The 21,267-nt window shown below is 43.0% G+C and overlaps 1 protein-coding gene and 1 pseudogene across 3 annotated transcripts in view; both read left to right on the top strand.

Annotated features, from left to right (window-relative positions):
* AFF3 (ALF transcription elongation factor 3) overlaps window positions 1–21,267 on the top strand; it is a 619,922-nt gene that overhangs the window by 472,301 nt on the left and 126,354 nt on the right. For all 3 annotated transcript variants that reach the window (XM_017847795.1, XM_017847794.1, XM_017847792.1), the window contains one exon: window positions 9,138–9,189. In XM_017847795.1, coding sequence (XP_017703284.1) covers window positions 9,138–9,189 — 52 coding nt within the window. The remainder of the gene's footprint in view (window positions 1–9,137; window positions 9,190–21,267) is intronic.
* LOC108512529 (HIG1 domain family member 2A, mitochondrial pseudogene) lies at window positions 3,173–3,493 on the top strand (annotated as a pseudogene).

The raw sequence follows: 21,267 nt of genomic DNA, 5'->3' as shown, positions 1-21,267 counted from the left end.
CTGCGCCCGGCCTAAAAGTTTCATTTTTAATTGACAGATAGTAACTGTAGATATTTGTGGAGTAAGTGTGATGTTTAGATACATACATACATTGTAGAACCATCAAACCAGGATAATTAACATATCCATCACTTCAAATATTTATTATTTCTTTGTAGTGAGAACATTTAAAATCCATTATTTTAGCCATTTAGAAATACATAATATGTTACTATTAATTATAGTCACTATACTGTGTGATAGATCACCAGAACCTTATTCTATCATTCAGTCCTCTTTTTAACTACCAAAAAGCTATTAGGTCTGAGTGTGGGGGTCACATTTCACTGTACTAGGGAAGAGTCTAAAGAATACTAGAGCTGACTAGTTAGTACAGACACTTCCCGTGTCTCAAGCCCAGGTGGGGAGCTGGCACCATCCCCCGGTTCAGTAGTCGGCATTCCCTGTGCAGGAGAACCTGGGCACAGTCTGGCCGTTGCCTTTGTTCTTGTTTCAGGGATGGGATGCCTCTTCAGTATTACATGTTTTTAGGACTAGAGCCTGAGAGGGAGGTTTTATGCCACATACCATATGACATGGGGAATATCTTCATAAAGTGTTCAGACATTCTGTTCACACAGCGCTCCGCTGTCTGGAAGCACTGCCACATCCCACATCCATTTTCTGTGGAATTTTAGAGCACCCCTTTGGCACATGTAACTTGAACTATAAGGAAACAGAGAACTTCACCTAGGACTCCTCGATCTTGCTGGATCTTGATGCCATTTACTCCAATACCAACCTATTTGTTTCACTTTCAACTGAGTAGTATCAGATCATCTCATTCTCCAGCAGCCTTCCTGGACATTCTACCCATTCGTAAAGGCACAGAACCAAGGAATTCAGAGCAGTAAGAGGATACAGCGGTTGTTTTATCCAACTCTCACTTTAGAGATGTGGAAACAATGTCTAGGGGAAGTGAATAATTTGCCTAAGTTCACGGAGCTAGTTAGGGACAGAATTAGACGATAATACTGGCTAGCCTCCAAGCTGCCATTTCAAAACTTATTTCACCACCCCAGACTCTGTACCACTGACTGTTTCTTCTTATGACTGTTGATTTCCATTTTCCTTTTCTTTCTGTTTATTTTCTATGAATATAGATAGGCGTACTGTTGGGAAAGACAGTTGACTGATTGAGATTTTGAAGACACACATCCTCCAGCATCTCAGCAGGATTTAGCAGGTTTCCCAAATGAGATTGGCTTTTGAGAGGGTCTTCCAGGGTAGGAGATGAGATGCCATCCCCCAGGGAAGATGGGCCTGCAGAGAAGGTGGCAAGTGGATTCAGCACATCAGTGGAGAAAAGGACCATCAGAAGTTGCTGTCGCTAACTAAAAATAAGGTCCTAAACATAAGCGAGACAGTGCACCTTCACCCCAGGTTCAACGTGGCAGAGTTACAGGATCATGGATGATTTCACTGACAATCAGAACAGGTCCTGGGAGGGAGGGAGTCCAGGAAGGAGCTATACATGAGCAAATACCACCTTGCTATGGACCAAAATTGCTTCAAAAGATGTCGAGATCCCTGAGTTTTAAAACATCAGAGTTGGAAACACTTAGGTCAAGTAGAGCAGCCCTTCGTCTTGTTCCTGATTTCTCCATTTGCCTCCAGACTAAGGGACTTCATCTGTGCCTTGGATGTACTAAATTGCCAAGGCTTAGAGTGAGCCCACGCTAGCCTTCCCTGTTCCCAGTTAGCTGGGATGGCATGAGCTAAGTTCTTACCCACACATGCCGAGAAGAAGGTGGTTACTTGTTCATGAAAATCACCACAGGCAGATGGTAGCACTGACCCTGACAAAGCAGTAGACTTCAGAAAGAATGAAATGAGTTGTATAACTTTCCCTCCCGTGTTCCAGGCAGTGGAGATGATGGCTTGGGGAATACCTGCAGAGAGGTGCACTTGCATAATGAATAGGCTCTCGGGCAATGCCAATTGTTAGATATTTGCATATATGAATATGTTTAATGGAGATTCATAAACATTTGTCTTTGGCTTTAAATCTCACGTGGGTGGAGATAGTAGCAGCACCAGCTATAGAAACAAATCTGAAAATCCAACAGCCCAATTAAAACTCAGATTTTTTTTTTAAAACTGTTAAAACAAAGCAAAATGAAATGAACTTTAAAGGACTAAAGGATTCAGATCTGTTAAGGGCCCCAAATGACAACTAATTCAGGGAAAATCCTATTAATTAAAAACCACTACTCTGTGAAATGGCTGCCATTACACTTGCAGGTAGTTAATGTGCCCGTTTGCAATACCTGTGGAAGATACAGATGAGCTTTGGCAGCAGTTGGCCATCTGTTAAGTGTAGGCGGCTATTTCTGCTTCCCAAGAAATTTTAGGCCTGAAAAATGCAGGCGCCAGCTACAACATAAGTGTATCACTTGCTCGATTAAGAAAATAATACACACAGGGAAGTTATGGTAATCAAATGTTAACATTGCAAAGGTGGTATTGAATTACTCCCTTTTCTGAAAAGTACTGAGTTTACCTTCAAATGGCACAGTTGGGTTCTGCAAAAGTTGTATATGCCAGAGCTTCACAATTTGAAGGCATTTAAAAATAGCTAAAATGACATGCTGATTTGAATGTCACGTGTGAGGGGAACCACCCCTGGGAGATGGTACATACACATTCTGTAGATAGGTGCCTGCCACACAGTGGACACAGAAGTAATTGGATGAATCAGCAGTTGGGGGTTTGGCCAGGCATGGTAGCCAGCGTCTGTAGTCCCAGATACATGGGAGGCTGAGGTGGGAGAGTTGCTGAGCCTACGAGTTTGAGGCTGCAGTGAGCTATGATTGCGCTACTGCACTCCAGCCTAGATGACAGAGCAAGACCCTGTCTCTGAAGCAAAGCAAAACAACAATTGGGAGTTTGGATGCTGGTTCCACTGGTGGTGATGAGGCATGTTTCCATTCATCTTTCCCTTTCAGAAAGTCAAAGGTCCTCCAGAGTAGTGCTCGCCAAACTGCAAATGGACCTGTTTATCTTTGGCTCCCTCTTTAGAGTTCTGAATGAAAGTCCCGTTGCGTCCTTTCCTCTATGGAGCTCCTGCAAGGCCCTCTCTCCCTGCATGAAAGTGTGAGCCAGGATTTTCTCCTGCTGCTATGGCCCGGACATGGTGACTCCCGGCCCTGTGATTCTGGAGGTTCCCTTTGAACCATCGAAGCCTGCAGTGATTGAGGGGCTTAGCCCCACTGTTTACAGGAATCCAGAGAGTTTCAAGGAAAAGTTCCTTCACAAGACCCACGAGAACCCGATGGCACCCATAGGTTGCCTGGCCACAGCGGCCGCCCTCACCTATGGCCTCTACTCCTTCTACCGGGGCGACAGCCAGCGCTCTCAGCTTATGATGCGCAACCGGATTGCCGCCCAGGGTTTCACGGTCACAGCCCTCTTGCTGGGTCTAGCTGTCACCACTATGAAGTCTCAACCCTGAGCCCAAGGTCTGGGCTTGAAAGCTCCACAGAAATGATTCCAAAACCCAGGAGCAACCACTGACCCTACCATGGGACTTACTCCCTCCTCTCCTTTGAGAGACCCATGTGTTGTTGGGGGAGGAAGTGACCCTTTGTGTAATCGTAACTGAAAGTGTTTCAAAAATCCTAGATTCTGTTGTTTGAATGTTACATCCTTCTATTTGTGCCACATCTCCCCTCCACTCCCCTGCTTAATAAACTCTAAAAATCCAAAAAAGAAAAAAAAAAAAAGAAAGTGTGAGCCAGTGCAGCTGGGGGCTCAGAACCCTTCCACTCCTTGTCTGCGTGTCAGATAAGGTGTTACGACACGCCCAACAATCACTGTAAGGACAGGTTCCCAAGTGAAAATGGGTGGAATCTCAATCACTTAATCGCACATTAAAAAATTTTTTTGCTTGCTTCCTTAAAGCGTCACAGTTCTCACGTACCTGGTTCAGACTCTACTGTAAAGTCACCATGAGGTGCTAACGCGGAGTGTCCCTGACAGTAGTTTGATAACTCTTCAGTGTTAAGGCCATGAAGTTCAGGTCTGTCCACACCTCAGGCTGCACCTCTGCTCTCAATTCAAAAAGTTCATTTTTTTTTTTTTGAGACAGGGTCTCATGCCCAGGCTGGAGTGCAGTGGTACAATCTCGGCTCACTGTAGCCTCGACCTCCAAGACTCAGGTGATCCTCCTACCTCAGCCTCCCTAGTAGCTGGATTTACAGGTCCATACCACCGTGCCTGTCTAATTTTTATATTTTTTTTATAGAGACAGGATTTTGCCATATTGCCTAGGCTGGTCTCGAACTCTTGGGCTCAATGATCCACCAGCCTCGGCCTCCCAAAATGCTGGGATTACAGCAGCAAGCCACCGTGCCCAGCCAAAAAATTCAATTTTAGTAGCTATTTTATTTCAGCTTCCCCATTGTCATCTGGCAGCGTCTTCTTGACTCCTGGCCTCGTGGCCACCTGCTGGCTCCCAGGGCGGACCTCCCCGGGCACTGGGGCTGATGGGCATGTTTTCTGTCCTGTTGACATGAAGCCACTCAGACCAGCTGACAGCAGTTACAGGCCAAAATATATTCCCTCCACCATCTCTCGGGAACATCACCCTTTCTTTTCAAAATGGCCTGAAAGTAGAGCCAATGGCTCTGTTTTAAGGCATCATTACAAAGACATCTCAGAGTCTCTCAACTTGTTTATCCACATAAGTTTCTTAAATGCTCTGAGGCCCACTTCCCTCCTAGGGAAAAGGGAATATTGGTAAAAATGAGCATTGATTGGAGGCTCCCTGGTGTAAGGTCCCACGCTTAGCACTATCCAAGGATTGTGGAATAAGTTCTCTGGGAAGCCCTCTGAGGCAGGTCCCAGGGCCCTGGGCTAGATGAAAGGCAGAGCTAGCATTCATCCTGGGCAATGTGACCCTGGAGTCCCTGCTGTGACCACCACGGTCCGCAGCTCCCTATAGCGCCCACCTCCCACCTTGGAGGAGTTGCTGTAGGGATTGACAAAGTAGCATCTAGAAAGCGCTTAGCTGGTCTGACACGGAGGGACATCCCTTAAGCAATGAGAGCTGCTGCTGTGAGTCGAGGGCTCCATCCCCTGGGAGGGATCTGAAGAGCTGTGAAGGGGAGGGGCTAAGAGAACGTGAAAGGGGTGGCCCTGGGTGGCGGCCCTATCAGCTGGGGTAGGATTTGGAGGAACCCAGGAGTAGGGGCACAGCCAGGGTGCTGTGGATGGACCCACAGTCCCTGTGCTTCCATGCAGATGGCCAGTCCTTCCATGCAGATGACTTAGCCCTCAGGGGCCCCTTAGAGCAGCAGGGTCTTTGCTTTCCCTTTAAAAAAAAAAAAAATGGGAGAACACCCCTGCCCGGTAGCCTAACCAGCACTTAATTTGCATCTTCCTTTTACTCGTGGTTGAACACTTCTGTGTGTTTATTGTTTGATATACCTATGCCTATGTGTTTCCTTTTGGAAACAGACAAATGATAAAAAATGTCCCCCAGGGTTTGGGAGTGGGTCAGGCCCATGACCACCACAATGCCATCTGTGTGTTTGGTGAAGGTAGCCATGCCTGCTGTCTGCTGGCCGAACCAAGTACAGACAGTTCCTATGGTCCTGTGGGTGTCACGGGTTCTCTCTTCTCCTAACCGTGTTTCATTGTTCAGCTATGAACTTCAGCCCCTCCGTAGGTTCTCTGAGAGGCCACTTGGATGCGTTCAGCATTAAACATGGAGTTGTTTGTGAATGTTAACCCGGACTTGAAGATGCAGTGGTGACAGGAATAAGCGCCGTTTGCTAGGGAGTTGAGCCGAGGGCCTGCTCATGACCATCAGAATAAAGCAGAGGAGCCGGGCGTGGTGGCTCAAGCCTGTAATCCCAGCACTTTGGGAGGCCAAGGCGGGCAGATCACAAGGTCAGGAGATCGAGACCATCCTGGCTAACATGGTGAAACCCTGTCTCTACTAAAATACCAAAAAAAAAAAAAAAAAAAAATATTAGCCGGGCGTGGTGGCGGTGCCTGTAGTCCCAGTTACTAAGGAGGCTGAGGCGGGAGAATGGCGTGAACCTGGGAGGCGGAGCTTGCAGTGAGCCAAGATCGCACCACTGCACTCCAGCCTGGGTGACAGAGCAAGACTCCATCTCCAAAAAAAAAAAAAAGAAAAGAAAAAGAGAAAAGAATAAAGCAGAGGGTTCCTGCTCTCAGTCTGCGGGAAGCCCGGGTCTCCCCGGGGCGTGCCTCTGTGCCTGTTGCGGCTGGGATGCGGCGGGGCCATGGTCATCTTTCCCAGGTCTGTGATTTCATGTTTTGAGAATAGCACCACCCGGGGTTGCTCTGGGAATGTTGTATCAGCTGTGTGATTTTGTGTTTCCATGGCCAGTTTCTCGTATTTTGAGGTATTCTGAAGTTTCATTAGATGTGAACTTCTCTTGAAGTCTCTCCGGAAGGCAGAGTATTTTTACCTGTGATGTGTTGTTTTTAGAACCCAGCCAGAAACACAGTCAATTCATTTTTTTAATATAAGAGAGGTAAAGTCACTGACAGAGTGATGATGATTCACAAAGCAAGGTTGATCTCTGACTGCTCTTCTTCTGGAAATGGTGATGAGATAGATGAGTCTCTTTACAGAAGCACAAATGCTCAGCCCCAGAGGCGCACCTCACACAAGATCGTGGTGCAAGGGACTCTGAGATCCACACAGACGCACGTCTGTGTGTGGATACGTTTAGCACATGTTTGAAATAAACAAGAGTAAGCTGCATTCCCTGCCTTGAAAGAGAAGCCTCCCAAAGCCTTTTGACTGTGGTGGTGACTTTCAGCCATGCCAGCCTCATGTGGTGACTGAGTTGCACGGCTGGTTTGCAGCCAGCCTAAGCGTCCTCACTTTGGGGCATGTTGGGCTTTCCTGCTTGGGGGAATGATGGCCTTCTAATCCATGCATACTATTGTCCATGTAAACATTAAATTTCCCAGCCACACAGCTTCCATCTGACAGCAAGGGGGTTATTAACCATGATTATGTGAGTCCTCCCCACTCTTTCCGCCCCCACCAGCTGGACCACCCACCTTTAAAAGACCCAGCGCTTGCTGGACAGTCCTAGAGATTAAACCACACTGCAGTGGTGGTTTACCCAAAAGAGGGCACGGCAGTGGAGGCAAGGACCTGTCCCCTTCTCTGGTCTTTTTCATTAGGAAGAAATCTGTGCCTTTGGGCAGGAAAATGGTCTTGGGAAGGCGCCTCAGCCCAGCCAGCAAACTGGAATTGTGCTCTGTGCCGCACTGTGCTCGTCACTGGGGACTCAAGGACAGAGGAAACACAGCCCGCTTCCCCAGGCTACTCCCAAACAATGCTCTAATAAATCACCAAGAGGTCTCTTCTCTTTGAAGCCAAGCCTATGTGTCTGTGAGGTGAAGGAAATGAATGGCATGCCAGACGTGCAGAGGAATTGGGGGTGCCGCTCTACAGCCTCTGCTGACGTGTTCGTTTGTTCACTTGTGGTTTAAAAAATACAAGAACAACACCTCTCAGCATGGGAAGATGAGCAGGAGCCTGTGAGGAAGCAGATTGGGTGCCCTGATGGCAATGCCTTAAATCGTACCCCAAAAACCACTTAGAAGTTTCTCCGTGGTGTTCTCTAGAACAAATAGAAGGGTTTTTCTACTTGACAGAACTGGGGAGCATATTTATTTTGTAGACTCGTGACGGAATCTAAAGCGACGGAATCTAAAGCGACGGAATCTAAAGCAGGGTTCGACCTCAGGATTGCCCTCTATAACCCATCACTTCACAAATAGGGAAACGGGGGCAGGGTGCGTGAGGCGACTCGCCCCAAATGCATAGACAGGTGCGGCAGAGCCTGGGCCATGCCTTATCCTGCCAGTTCTTTACCCCCTAGTTTGCCCCAAAAGTGACTGAAATGACTTCTACGAATGTTCAGAGGCATGTATCAGTGATGGGCCGGCCTGCAACTGGCTTTTAAAGGACACTGGGTACATTTCAGGGGACAGCCTTTGGAAGCTGGCTTCAATGAGGCCTTTGAGCACAAGGGCTCAGCGGCCTTCGCACTGATGTATGGAGCCTCAGGGTCCCTCAGAAGCGGGCTCTCCCCTGCTCCCTCAGAGCGTCTCTGCGTGGAGAGCACGCTTTTCTACAGTACACTTCTGAGTACGATTTCTTTTGAAGTGAATTAATCTGAAAACTACTATTCTATAAAGAAACAATTTAGCCACGCTGAAAAGAATACAGTGTTATCATCACAAATAACAGAGTCTGAAGTTGTGTTTCTTTTTTTCACTTTCAACCTCATGCTTCCCCGCTGTCTCCTCAGGATGGATGGCGGGATCTGGGTGGGCTGGGGAATCACCTTCACAGGCTTTTCAGAAAGCGCCCTCCTGCTTGGTTTTCCCCACTAGATAGGATCTTGGGGACAACATCTTTTCCACCTCTTTGACTGATGGATGGCCTAAGAATCTTCGCTCACAACTCAAGTTTATGGCTTTATGGCTCTTGTTCTCTTCTCTCTTTACCATGAAAGCCCCTGGGGCAGGCATGGAGACACAGCCCAGCACTGGGAGCTTGGAAAACACTAAACAAGTAATTGTGGAATGCAAACTGCCCAGGGGAGAAACCCCTATGTATTTGGGAGACAAAAAAAAAAGCATCTTCTTTTTTATTGCTATTTTCAGGTACGTGTGGTATTTTGATACAGGTATTCAATGTGTGATGATCAAATCAGGGTAACTAGGATATTCGTCACCTCAGAGATCTATCTTTTCTTCCTGTTGGGAACATTCCAATTCTTCTCTTCTAGCTATTTTGAAATATACAATACGTTATGGTTAAGTGTTATTTCCCTACTAACACAGCATCTTCTGAAAGCTGCCTGTCTTAGCTGATGACTGTTGTGAGGGTTAATTTTTATGATGGGACTGTCTGCTATTTCCTAAGTGCACCAGAGGAAAAGTGCATAAAAAGGAAAGAAAAAAATAGGAAATAAAATAGACTTATTTCCAAAATGTTGCTCTATTAGCAACATTAAGGTGATATTTTGATGCTGAATTATTCTGAATCCACTAACTATCTGTACCTCTTTGCACCTCTTTGTTCCTTCTTTCAGAATGCTGGAAGATGACCTTAAGCTAAGCAGTGATGAAGAGGAGAATGAACAGGTAAGATTCTCTTTTATGTCAGCATCCTTTGAAGGTGACACTGAGAACAGTGACCTGGTGGACTGTGCTGGGTATTAACCGAGCTGAATGGTGGCACTCCAGGATGCTGGTCTTTCGTCTGCTAAGTGTGAGCTTCTATGCAGTTGGGTCAGTATATTAAAATAGCTTGCCCACAGTTTCCCTTAAGCCTTGAATTCTGTAATTTTTATGATGTTGAGACCACCAATGGGTATTACAAGGAAGCTAAGATCAGGCTTCCCTTAGAAATAGGGCCCTTTTTTTTTTATTTGTTATTTATGTGTGTGTGTGTGTGTGTGTGTGTGTGTGTGTGTGTCGTGTGTATATTGTGTGTATGTGTCTCTGGTGTGTGTCTGTGTGTGTGGTTGTGGTGTCTGGTGTATGTGCCGTATGTGTGTTATGTGTGGTGTGTTGTGTGCCTGTGTGTGTTTTTTGTGGTGTGTGTGTTTGTGTCTGTGTGTGTGTTTGTGTGTGTCTGTGTGTGTGTGTGTAGCTAACTGGCCTTCTGGAGGTCAAACATATGACCTTAACCTCATCAGCATGCAACAGGCAATCTGTAACATTAAATATTGAGAAGTCTTATACAGATATTATTAACATTGAGAAGGAGCAAATGTAGAGGTGAGCCAAAATGATGAATAAAAAATAATCATGCTCGGTATAGGCTGTTTGTCTTAAATGATAAATGTGCTTGAAATATTCTCCCCTGGTGTTGATTTATCAGCTCCAGACATCAGTTAGGGGGTTATAAATACTCTTCTGATCAGTCAGTTAAGGTGAAAAAATATCCACTTAACATTCATCACTTTCACTTCTGCATTTCAAGAAATGTTTGTATTTCAAAGCAAGTTTAAAAACACTAAAGACAGATTTTCTACACTTCTGTTTTCTTTTCTCATCCCCCATGTTGCATTTTGTCAAGTTTAGATACATGGAATGGGTAGAAAGAAAATTCAGAGAGGCCTTTTTTAATAAGTCATTTTTGTATGCAATACAAAATACTAATGCTATTCTATTGGTTTTGGAATAGTGAACTTAATAGAAAAGTATCATGAAATGCTATGCAGATGATTTGCTGTCTAGACATGCAAATACAAATAACGTACAGAGAGAACAAGCAGAGGTTAAATAAAAGTCAAAGGAGAGGTTGGGCACGGTGCCTTACGCCTGTAATCCCAGCACTTTGGGAGGCCGAGGCTGGCAGATCACGAGGTCAGGACATCGAGACCATCCTGGCTGACACGGTGAAACCCTGTCTCTACTAAAAGTACAAAAAGTTAGCCAGGCGTGGTGGCAGGTGCCTGTGGTCCCAGCTACTCGGGAGGCTGAGGCAGGAGAATGGCGTGAACCCAGGAGGCGGAGCTTGCAGTGAGCCGAGATCGCACCACCGCACTCCAGCGTGGGCGACAGGGCGAGACTCTGTCTCAAAAAAAAAAACAAGTCAAAGGAGAATTTCCAGTAAGAGTATCTGAGCAGAGCATAGCTTTGAGGTCACAAAAAGAGGTTACTCATCTCATGGGAGAAACTGAGGCACCAAAAAGGGAGAAGAGCTTGAGGAGTCTGGAAACCAGATTGGCAAGTGGAGAATACCCAGTGGAAGAAGGTTAACTGGGCAAAGAAGGCCACTCAGGCTTTGAGTTTTTTAGCGATCTGTTGATTTGTTTCCAGGGCAGCCAGATACCTGCCACACAGCAATCTCAGCCGAAATGGAAAATGGCTTCACTCCTAATTTTGGCTTCTTATCTACATGACGATAAGCAAATGATTTCATCTCTTTGTGTTTTTTCCCATTAAGTGGCCTGGGTACATAGATTATGGATTATATCATATCAAACATGTAAATTGTGTATGCTTTTTGTTAGAAAAAGGGTTCACAGACTATTTCAATCTGCAAACCTTTTTAAATTTGGAAATAATTTCCTGAGCTGTTTCCAGGAAGTATTTCCAGTGAAAACTCAATGTTAATAAACATTACTAATGACATACTATACATGTTCTCTAAGGCAACGAGAGCTTTTAGTTGACTCATTTTGCTTTTTAAGCTACTCCCTTCCATTCTGTACTCACTGATAATATTGTGTTGTGAATGTACAGGTCAGATCCTTTATTCTTGCATTTAATTCCTATGTGAATATACCTTCCTATTTTTGCAATAAAAGGAATTGACAGAATGAATAATTTTTATACAGTAATCCTTTTTTCCTAATTAAGACTCCAGACAGTGGTTTCACATATGATACTTTAAGTTATTGCTTCAACAGTAATTGCATTAAGTTGTCCTGCTTTGGCCTGTAATTATACCCTGGTCTAATCACAAAATTGTAATTCCCATACTTTTAAACAAGACAAATGATATGGTATTTTTTTCTCTTCAAGACCAAACTATGTTTTATCCCTGAAACAGCATAGCGTGTGCACAAACACACACACACACACACACACATTCCCTGGCATTCCGAGATAATTGAACATTTAACATAAATGATTTTTGTAGATGTAAAATCAGAGTTTGCACCTTAAACCCAAAATATTTTAAAAATCCCTTGCCTCAATAAACATGGTACAGTGTGTGAAAATCTTGCACCTTTTCTGACATTATATCTGGCTGTCTTTGTGAATATTGGTCCAACCAGCCCATGTGCCTCTGTAATGAAGAGGTGTCTGTGAGAGCTTCAAGTTGGTATACCTGCCTGCCCTTCCTCAGATCACCTCAGACTTCATGCTTTTGAACACTCCTATCTGAGGTTTCTGATTTGTTTTTCTAAGATCACCAGAGCGGGCACAAAAGAACCAGCGAGTAGGCAAGGCTAAGAGCAAAACTGCAAATTTATTCTTTGGTCACCTAGCTTCAGGGAAGAAGGTGTGGAAGGTGAGGTCTGTCAGCCTCTGGCAAAGGAGACTGACAGTCGCCCGGTGGAGCTCTCGGGCGGAGTTCCTGATGCAGTCCCGACAGGAGTGGGGGCTGGGAAGTCCGCACCTGGCGTCCATCCGGAGCGGCTTTTCTAGGAGTGGGAGGGCAATAGGCGGGACACAGGCATGTGGGGGGGCGTTCCGTAGGTGCGGCCAGGTAAATCTTGGTCTCTTTGGATTGACGTCACCTGGCGCATGCCCGGTTGGTCTGCACCTTCCCGGGCGCCGGCTGCATTTTCACGCACACGGGAAAAGTTGGTGATGAAGAACCCGGAAGTGCGCCATCTTACCTCCATTCATCCAAACAGTTTCCTTTTCTCCCCATTGCCTTTGTTATCCTAAAGGTCAAAAGACAGTCTAGTTTAGTGATTAAGAGCACAGCCGCCGCACTCCAGGGATTCAAATCCCCACTCTGCTACTTAGTTTTGTAACCTTGGCCCAGACTCTGAACTGCTCTCTGCTTCAGTGTCTCTGTTTGTAAAATTGGAATTAATGCTAGATCCCCAAGCCTGCCACTTCATCAAAACTTGAGGTCACCCATCATCTTCATGTCACTAGATCCAGTAGGCATTTTTTTGTGTATGTATATGTGTGTATGTATATATACATACACACGCACACATAGACGGAGTTTCACTCTTCACCCAGGCTGGAGTGCAATGGCAATGGTGCGATCTTGGCTCACTGCAACCTCCACCTCCTGGGTTCAAGTGATTCTTCTGCCTCAGCCTCCTAAGTAGCTGGGATTACAGGCACCTGCCACCACACCCAGCTAATTTTTGTATTTTCAGTAGAGACGGGGTTTTACCATGTTGGCCAGAGTGGTCTCAAAATTCTGACCTCAAGTCATCCACCTGCCTCGACCTCCCAAAGTGCTGGGATTACAGGCGTGAACCACTGTGCCCAGCCTGTTTGTATATGATTTATAAAAATGATATGTCTTTAAAAATGATTTTATATATATATATATATGTATGATACAACCAATATCAAGATGAAAACACAGACATGACCAGCCTCCCAGGTGCCCCCATGCTCCCACCAGTCACCACTCTGCAGAAGAATAACCACTTTCCTGTTTTCTAACACCATAGTGTAATTTTGCTTATTTTTGCACTTTATATCAGTGGAATTATTTGGCATGTACTCTTTTGTGTCTGGCTTCTTTCGTTCAACATTGTTTATGAGATTCACCCAAGTTGTTATCTGTAATTGAAGTTTGTTCGTTTTCATTGCTGTATCCTATTTCATTATGTGTGTATGCCATAATTTACTTACTCATTCCATTGCTAATGGGCATGTGGATATTTTGGCGGGGGTTGGGGAGTAAAATAGTGTGCTCTTATTAGCATCCTTGTACAGGTCTTTTCATCCTTGTACAGGTCATTTCTTGAGCACATGGGAACATTTTTGTTGGGTCTATACCCAGAAGTATAAATGCTGAGCAGTAGGGTGTGTGCATATTTACATACCCTACGGATACATTTTAATTGATACATTTAGACCATTTTCATTTGAGTAAATTATCTCAAACCATTTTCCAAAATGGTTCTACCAGTCAACCCTCCCACCAGCTGTGTAAGAGAAATTTCAGTTATTCTACATCCTCACCACACATTTGTCTTTCTAATGTTCACGAGGGATATTGATTGGAAGTTTTCTATTTTGTACTGTCTTTGTCTAGTTTTGATATCAGGGTAATACTGACCTTATAAAATGAATTGAGAAGGGTCCCCTGCCCTTTTCTCAAAAAGACTTATGTTTTTTAAAAACGATGTTAGGTCAAGCACAGTGGCTCAGGCCTGTAATCCCAGCACTTTGGGAGGCCAAGGTGGGTGGATCACCTGAGGTCAGGAGTTTGAGACCTCAATATAGCTTGATGTAAGCATCTTTAAGAAGTGGCTATAGACATTTCCATGGAGATTGGATAAATGCTTTTTTTCTCAAATAGGTTATTTGTGTATTAATATATAGCCAATTTAAGATATTGGGCCTTATATTTTTGTCATCTTTGTCAATACTTTTGATGTTTGGATAGAACTCATTTGAAAAATCATAGAGTTCAGCCTGACCAACATGATGAAACCCTGTCTCTACTAAAAATACAAAATTAGCCAGGCATGGTGCATGCACCTGTAATCCCAGCTACTCGGGAGGCTGGAATCACTTGAACGTGGGAGGCAGAGGTTGCAGTGAGCCAAAATTGTGCCACTGCACTCCAGCCTGGGTGATAGAACAAGACTCCATCTCAAAAAAAAAAAAAAAAAAAAGATGTTAATTATTTAGCAGAATTCTCTAGTAAAACCATATGGGCCTGGAGATTTTTAAAGTTAAAAATTCTATTTCCTGGCCGGGCATGGTGGCTCATGCCTGTAATCCCAGCACTTTGGGAGGCCAAGGAGGGTAGATCATGAGATCAGGAGTTTGAGACCAGCCTGGCCAACATGGTGAAAACCCATCTCTACCAAAAATACAAAAATTAGTTGGGCGTGGTGGTACATGCCTGTAATCCCAGCTACTCAGGAAGCTGAGACAGGAGTATTGCTTGAACCCAAGAGGCCAAGGTTGCCTTGAGCCATGATCAAGCCACTACATGCCACCCTGGGTGACAGAGCATGACTCCATCTCAGGGGTAGAAAAACAAAAAAAAACTTTTTTTTTTTTTTTGAGACGGAGTCTCGCTCTGTCACCCAGGCTGGAGTGCAGTGGCGCAATCTTGGCTCACTGCAAGCTCCACCTCCTGGGTCCCCGCCATTCTCCTGCCTTGCCTCCTGAGTAGCTGGGACTATAGGTACCCACCACCATGCTCTGCTAATTTTTTGTATTTTTTGGTAGAGACGGGATTTTACCATGTTAGGCAAGATGGTCTGGATCTCCTGACCTCGTGATCCACCTGTTTCGGCCTCCTGAAGTGCTGGGATTACAGGCGTGAGCTACCACGCCCGGCCAAAAAAAAATTTAATAGTTATAGAGCTCCTCAGATTATCTAATAGTCATAGGGCTATTAGATTATCTGTTTCATACTGGGTGTGTGTGGTACTGTGCTCTTCAGTAATAAGACTATCCGTGTCACTTAAGTTGTCATGTTTATGTAGATAGGGTTGTTTGTAGTATTCCTTTATTATCCTTTTGACGACTGCAAAATCTATAGTGTCGGTCCCTGTTTCATTACTGATACTCATCATTTGTCTTCTTTCTTTTTTTAATCAGTCTTGCTAGAGGTTTATTAACTGTATTGATCTTTTGAAAGAACTAGCTTGTTGCATTAATATTATCTATTTGATTTTTCTGTTTCAGTTTCACTGATTTCTTATCTTTATTTCCCTCCTCTTGCTTGCTTTGGGTACATTTTTACCAGTTTCTAGTTTCTTGAGGGAGATTAGATTATTGATTTGAGATTCATTCTTTTTTATGATACGGTAAGTGTTTAATGCTATGCATTTGACTCTCAGCCATGCTATAAACTTTATCCCACAAATATTGATGCGTTGTAGTTCGTTGTCATTCAGTTCAATAAGACTTGTTCTTTGACTCGTAGGTTATTTAGAAATGTGTTGTTTGATTTTTAAGTGCTCAGAGATCCCCCTTAATCTTAATTTTTATTGGTTTCTAGTTTGGTTCCTTTATGGTCAGAGAATATAGTCTGTATGATTTCAATTCTTATGCATTTGTTGAGGATTTTTTATCACGCAAGATATGGTTTATATTGGTATATGTTTTATAGGCACTTAAAAGAATGTATATTCTGCTGTTGTTGGTTAGGGAGTTCTATTAATATCAATTATATTTATCTTATTTGATGTTCTTTTGTATCTTTTCTGGGCTTTCTGTCTAATTGCTCTATCTAATGTTGAGAGAGGGGTGTTGAAGTCTCTGGCTATCATTGTGGATTTATTGCTTCTGTTCGATCAGGTTGTTTTCACATATTTCGCAGCTCTGTTAGTTGGTGTGTGTACATTTAGGATTGCTGTATTGTTGGTATTGTTGCTGGATTGACCCTTCTCTCATTATGTAATGACCCACTCTGTCTCTGGTCATTTTTTTTGCTCTGAGGTCTACTTTTTCTGATAACAGTATAGCTACTCCTGCTTTCTTCTGGTTAATACTTTCATAATGTAACTTTTTTCCATTTTTTCACTTTCAGCCTACCAATATTGTTATATTTGAAATGAGTTTCTTATATACAGCATATATTAATAGTTGTCATATTTTTATTCACTTTGCCGATTTCTGTCTTTTAATTGATACATTTAGACCATTTACATTTAATGGAATTATTGATTTGTTAAAGCTTATGTCTACCACTCTATTTTTTGTTTGGTTTCTTCCTGGTTTTTATTTTCTTTTTCTTTCTTATTGCCTTTCTGTGTATTCCTTAAACCTTTTGACTTCTATTTTGATTTGTCGGTAACATTTTTGTGTGTGTCTCTGTATAGCTTTTTTAGTGGCTATTCTAGGTATTATACTATATATACATAACTTATAACAGTTCACTAGTGCTGTCATTTTACAGGCTTTCTCCCTTAATATCCTGTAACCTTTGTTACAGAATTTATAATAATAGATAATACAAATGTAGTTTTCTGTCTTCCCAACTTCATGAGTAAACAACCTGAATTTCACTGTGTATCTTATTTATCTTTATTTCTGTACCTCATGCCATGGCTGACTGACTTCTAGCAGAGAAACCTAAACTACTCAATACCACATCTGCACCCCTGCTTCCATCTTCACTTATCCTCCCCCCGCTCTCCTGTTGTGAGAGGACGCTGCCCTGCTCCTATCCAAAGTTCATCCATTTCCTCAGAGCTACTTAGAGACTTGTTCTTTTGATCTCATTATGCCCCATCTCTTTACCAGAAATGCTCCTCATTGGGCCCCCAATGACCTCCATAGAGCCAATTATACTGGGCTCTTTTTAGTCCCCTGTCTTACTATATGACTTACAGCATTGAACACTGTTCATTACCCCCTTCTCTGTAGGAGTCTAACCCCACACTCTCCTGGTTTGGGTCCTGCCTCTCCGACTTCTCTTCTCAGGCTCTTTTGCTGACTCTGATTTTCTCCCCAATGTTGGAAACTTTCTGTGTTTATTCCTGACTTTTCTTCTCCATGTCTGTTCTCTGGGTGATCTCATCCATTCCTATGACCTTCAATTTTTATATACTGACAATTTCTAAAGTTGTATGCACAACTCAGAATTCTCTTCAGAACCGCAAACCTACTTGACTTTTCCATTTGGATGTCTCACAGACATTTCAAATCCAGTCTGTGCCCAACTGGACTTCTGGCCTTTGCCACCGCTCTACCCAGACACACAAACATGTTCCTCTTGTTATTGTTCCCATTTCCAAAACTAGCACTGCCAAATGCCCAGCTGTTCAAGCCTAGAAACTTCAGACTCATCCTTGATGATTCCCTGTTCCTCACTCAGGTAGCCACCTCATCTCTAAGTCCTATAAACTCAGCCTCTAAAATTAAATATTGGTCCATCTACCTCTTTCCATTCCCAGCTAGTCTAAACCAGTCTGGTACGAACTATCATATTTCTGTTCCCTGCCCTGTGTAATACAGCCTCCCCACAGTGATCTTTTAAAAATCAGATCAAGTAATTCCTTGGTCTAAAATCTTAAATGGGTTTCCCATCCCACCTGGGATCAAATTCAGAGCCCTCGGCATGGCCGACACTACCCTGCACCATCTGGCTTTGTCCACGTCTCATCTTCACACTGAGCTCATTTGAAGCCCAGCCCTTCTCTCAGCTCCTGCAGGAAGCTGAGCTCAGCTGCCTCGGGGCCTCCATAGGCCTCTACTCCCTCATTTTCGCCTTGCTAACACCTACTCATGTTGGAGGTGCAACATGACTTTCACTTCCTCAGGGATACCTCCCTCTCATCTAATCGACTCCCGGTTAGTCCTTCTCACAGTATCCTTCATCTTTTTACCTAAATCTCGTCGTAATTTTAGTTACATGTTATGTTTAGTTTTTCTAACTGTCTACAGCAGCTAAACTGGAAGTTTCCTGAGGGCAGGGACTGTGTCTGGCACAGCAGAACTGCTAAATATTTGTTGAATGAATGCATGGATAAATGCATAGTGATGCCTTCAATTGAGAGTATTTCCCACTGTCCATTGTACGGTATCAAAGATGACCTTTGCTCTGTCTTTGTTCCTTTTCCTGAACTCTGTGATTTTTCAAATGAGTTCTATCCAAACATCAAAAGTATTGACAGAGATGACAAAAATATAAGGCCCAATACCTTAAGTTGGCTGTCGATTAATACAAAATAACCTATTTGAGAAAAAAAGCATTTATCCAATCTCCATGGAAATGTCTATAGCCACTTCTTAAAGATGCTTACATCAAGCTATATTGAAGTTACAAGTTTTCATAAGTTATCTCAAACAGAAGCCTTCAAAACCAAGAGACTGGGTTTCTCCACAGCCTTCCCTTTCAAGGATAACCAGATTTTGACCGTAGCCTCTAGTGCTGGGGTTGTGACTGGGTTTCCTTAGAAAGTTTACAGACATAAATGAAATGGAAGCATAGCCTTATGGTTGCACCTATGGTTTTCATACCGGATGAGGTTCCAACTGGAAATAGCACAAAAGATTTGAGAATCAGTTTTCTTATTTATCTGAGTAAATGAAAGGCATGTGATACCTGGAGTAATTTGTTTGATCTCCTTTCTGTAACTGTTGGTTTTAACAATTCCAAAGGCCAATGTTTTTATGAAACAGTGTGAAGGACTTAGAAGACTTACGACGTTAAGTACTAAAAAATAATAATAGTAATAATAATAGATTAGGAAGGGAGTGATGAATTGTATTGTAAGTCTTCCCATTTGGCAAAAAGATGAGCTCTGCCTCTCAAGTCAGGGTAAGCTGGAGAGGTTGGACACAAGCAAATATGCAGATGGCATTGCTATAGCTAAGGCGTGAGGAGAGGGACACATGATTAAGACTTTCCGCAAGGAGCAGCCGAGATAGTGTCAACTGCAGACACGTTTTTCGGAGATGACAAACACATAGCTTAGGGAAAGGAAGGGACTAGAGATCTAAATTGAATGGCTGTGTACATGCCTGCAGCTTCCAGTAATTACGTTATCCAAACATATTGGGCAGTCTTTTCATTTTAACTATGTAACTGTATTTTTCTCTTTAAATGAGCATGGTTTGTCCACTTTAACTGACTATATTAATTTTACAGGCAACAATCATTGGATCTAATCCTTAGAGGGAAATTTCCCCATTGGCGTTAATTTACTTCTTGCACAATGAAAAGTTACCTTTTAATCCCCAATCAATGTTTGGAGAGCATGCAATTAATTTAATAGATATCTAGATCATTAACATAAATCTACAAATTAAAGAGCCAATTATTTTCTTATTTATAATGCATAGAGTAATAATCGTGTCTCTTAGAAATAATCTAAAGCCTCGCTGCATCAAGATGTCAAGATGGTAGGTGAGGTTGCTCTGAGCACAAAATTGCAGTTCTTATTGCTGTTTCCTTTGGTTTCTTATGGAGCAGCACAAGAAACATTCCCATCTCAATTCTGTGCTCCTTACCATAGAGATTACTGGATGACTCACATCAGTTTTGGGTGTACTATTAAAAGCAGATTGCCAATTGTAATGGAAGCTCTTCATTTTTTCCCTTGTTTCTTTTTAATATGACAATTGCATAACACAAAGCAGAGCTTTTAAAATGTCTGAAAGCATTGACAGTACATGTCAATCAGTAACTAAATGAATTAGCTGAATGATAGGCACACATGGAATAAAACATAAGAGGTTTTGCAGCCCAACTCTGCTTCCTTAGGTGCATTTTTCTTCTCAGGATCAGCTTGGTTGATCCTGAAGCTCTTGGCCTGTGAAAATTTATTACCCACAGAGTCAATCTGCATTCAGGCAGCCAAGTCTGAATAAATAGAGTCATTGTGCTTGTCTGGGATTTGTGGCCAGGGTTCATCCAGTCAGCGTGACATTTACATCCCAGGAGATTCGTAAAAGCCAACACCCTGGTATGTGCTCTTGAATCCTGCCAGAATTGTGTAGAATTATATAAACAGGAGTTGAAGCAGTAATCAGGACCAGGTTTGAGGGGGAAGGCTCCAAAATCAAGTTTCTCCTACGTTAGAAATGAACTGTATTGTCAATGTTATTTGCACGCAAACAAGCTAGACAGGTTTTGCAAAAAACTGAGCATAGTCTCAAATACCTGCTAAGTACCAAACATCATGTAAGATGCTGGCTTGTTGGTCTTAATGAATTACACATTAGTAATATTCATTATGATAACTTAACCACAGATATTTTAAGTAGATGTTCAATGCCAGGAAATCCCTTGCCCTAATGGATCATACAAAAAGTATATATTAAATATATTAAACCTGATAGCAACATAGTAAAAAAGAATACTGTATGTTCGTTTTCTTTTAGTCTTGCATTTTATGTTATGCCTGAGCTAAATACCCAATCTGTTCATAATAACTAATTGGTTTCTATTAATATGGAAACAGAACAATAACTCTAATTGAAAACTGCCTATCAGACCTTTTTCACATCCGTATATGAAGTAATCATATATTTGAACCTCCCATCATAATCAGTGAAACTCAGATGTTCAGCAGAAGGTTTGGTTTGTTTGTTTAACCATCCTAGAGCTTTTAATTAAGTAATTGCTTTTTTTTTTTTTTTTTTTTGACAGAATCTTGTTCTGTCGCAAGGCTGGAGTTCAGTGACGCGATCTTGGCTCACTGCAACCTCTACCTCCCAGGTTCAAGCGATTCTTCTGCCTCAGCCTCCCGAGTAGTTGGGACTACAAGTGTGCGCCACCACGCCCAGCTAATTTTTGCATTTTTAGTAGAGACGGGGTTTCACCGCGTTGGCCAGGATGGTCTCAAACTCCTGACCTTAGGTGATCCACCTGCCTCGGCCTTCCAAAGTGTTAGCATTATAGGTGTGAGCCACCGAGCCTGGCCAGTAATTGTATTTTATAAATAAAATTTACTGGCCGGGCACGGTGGCTCAAGCGTGTAATCCCAGCACTTTGGGAGGCCAAGACGGGCGGATCACAAGGTCAGGAGATCGAGACCATCCTGGCTAACACAGTGAAACCCCGTCTCTACTAAAAATACAAAAAAA

Source organism: Rhinopithecus bieti, unplaced genomic scaffold (genome assembly GCF_001698545.2).
Source record: "Rhinopithecus bieti isolate Rb0 unplaced genomic scaffold, ASM169854v2 scaffold_28016, whole genome shotgun sequence".
NCBI classification, from domain to species: Eukaryota; Metazoa; Chordata; class Mammalia; order Primates; family Cercopithecidae; genus Rhinopithecus; species Rhinopithecus bieti.
The sequence above is the reverse complement of the archived record's forward strand: the minus strand, read 5'-3'. Positions and strand labels throughout refer to the sequence as shown.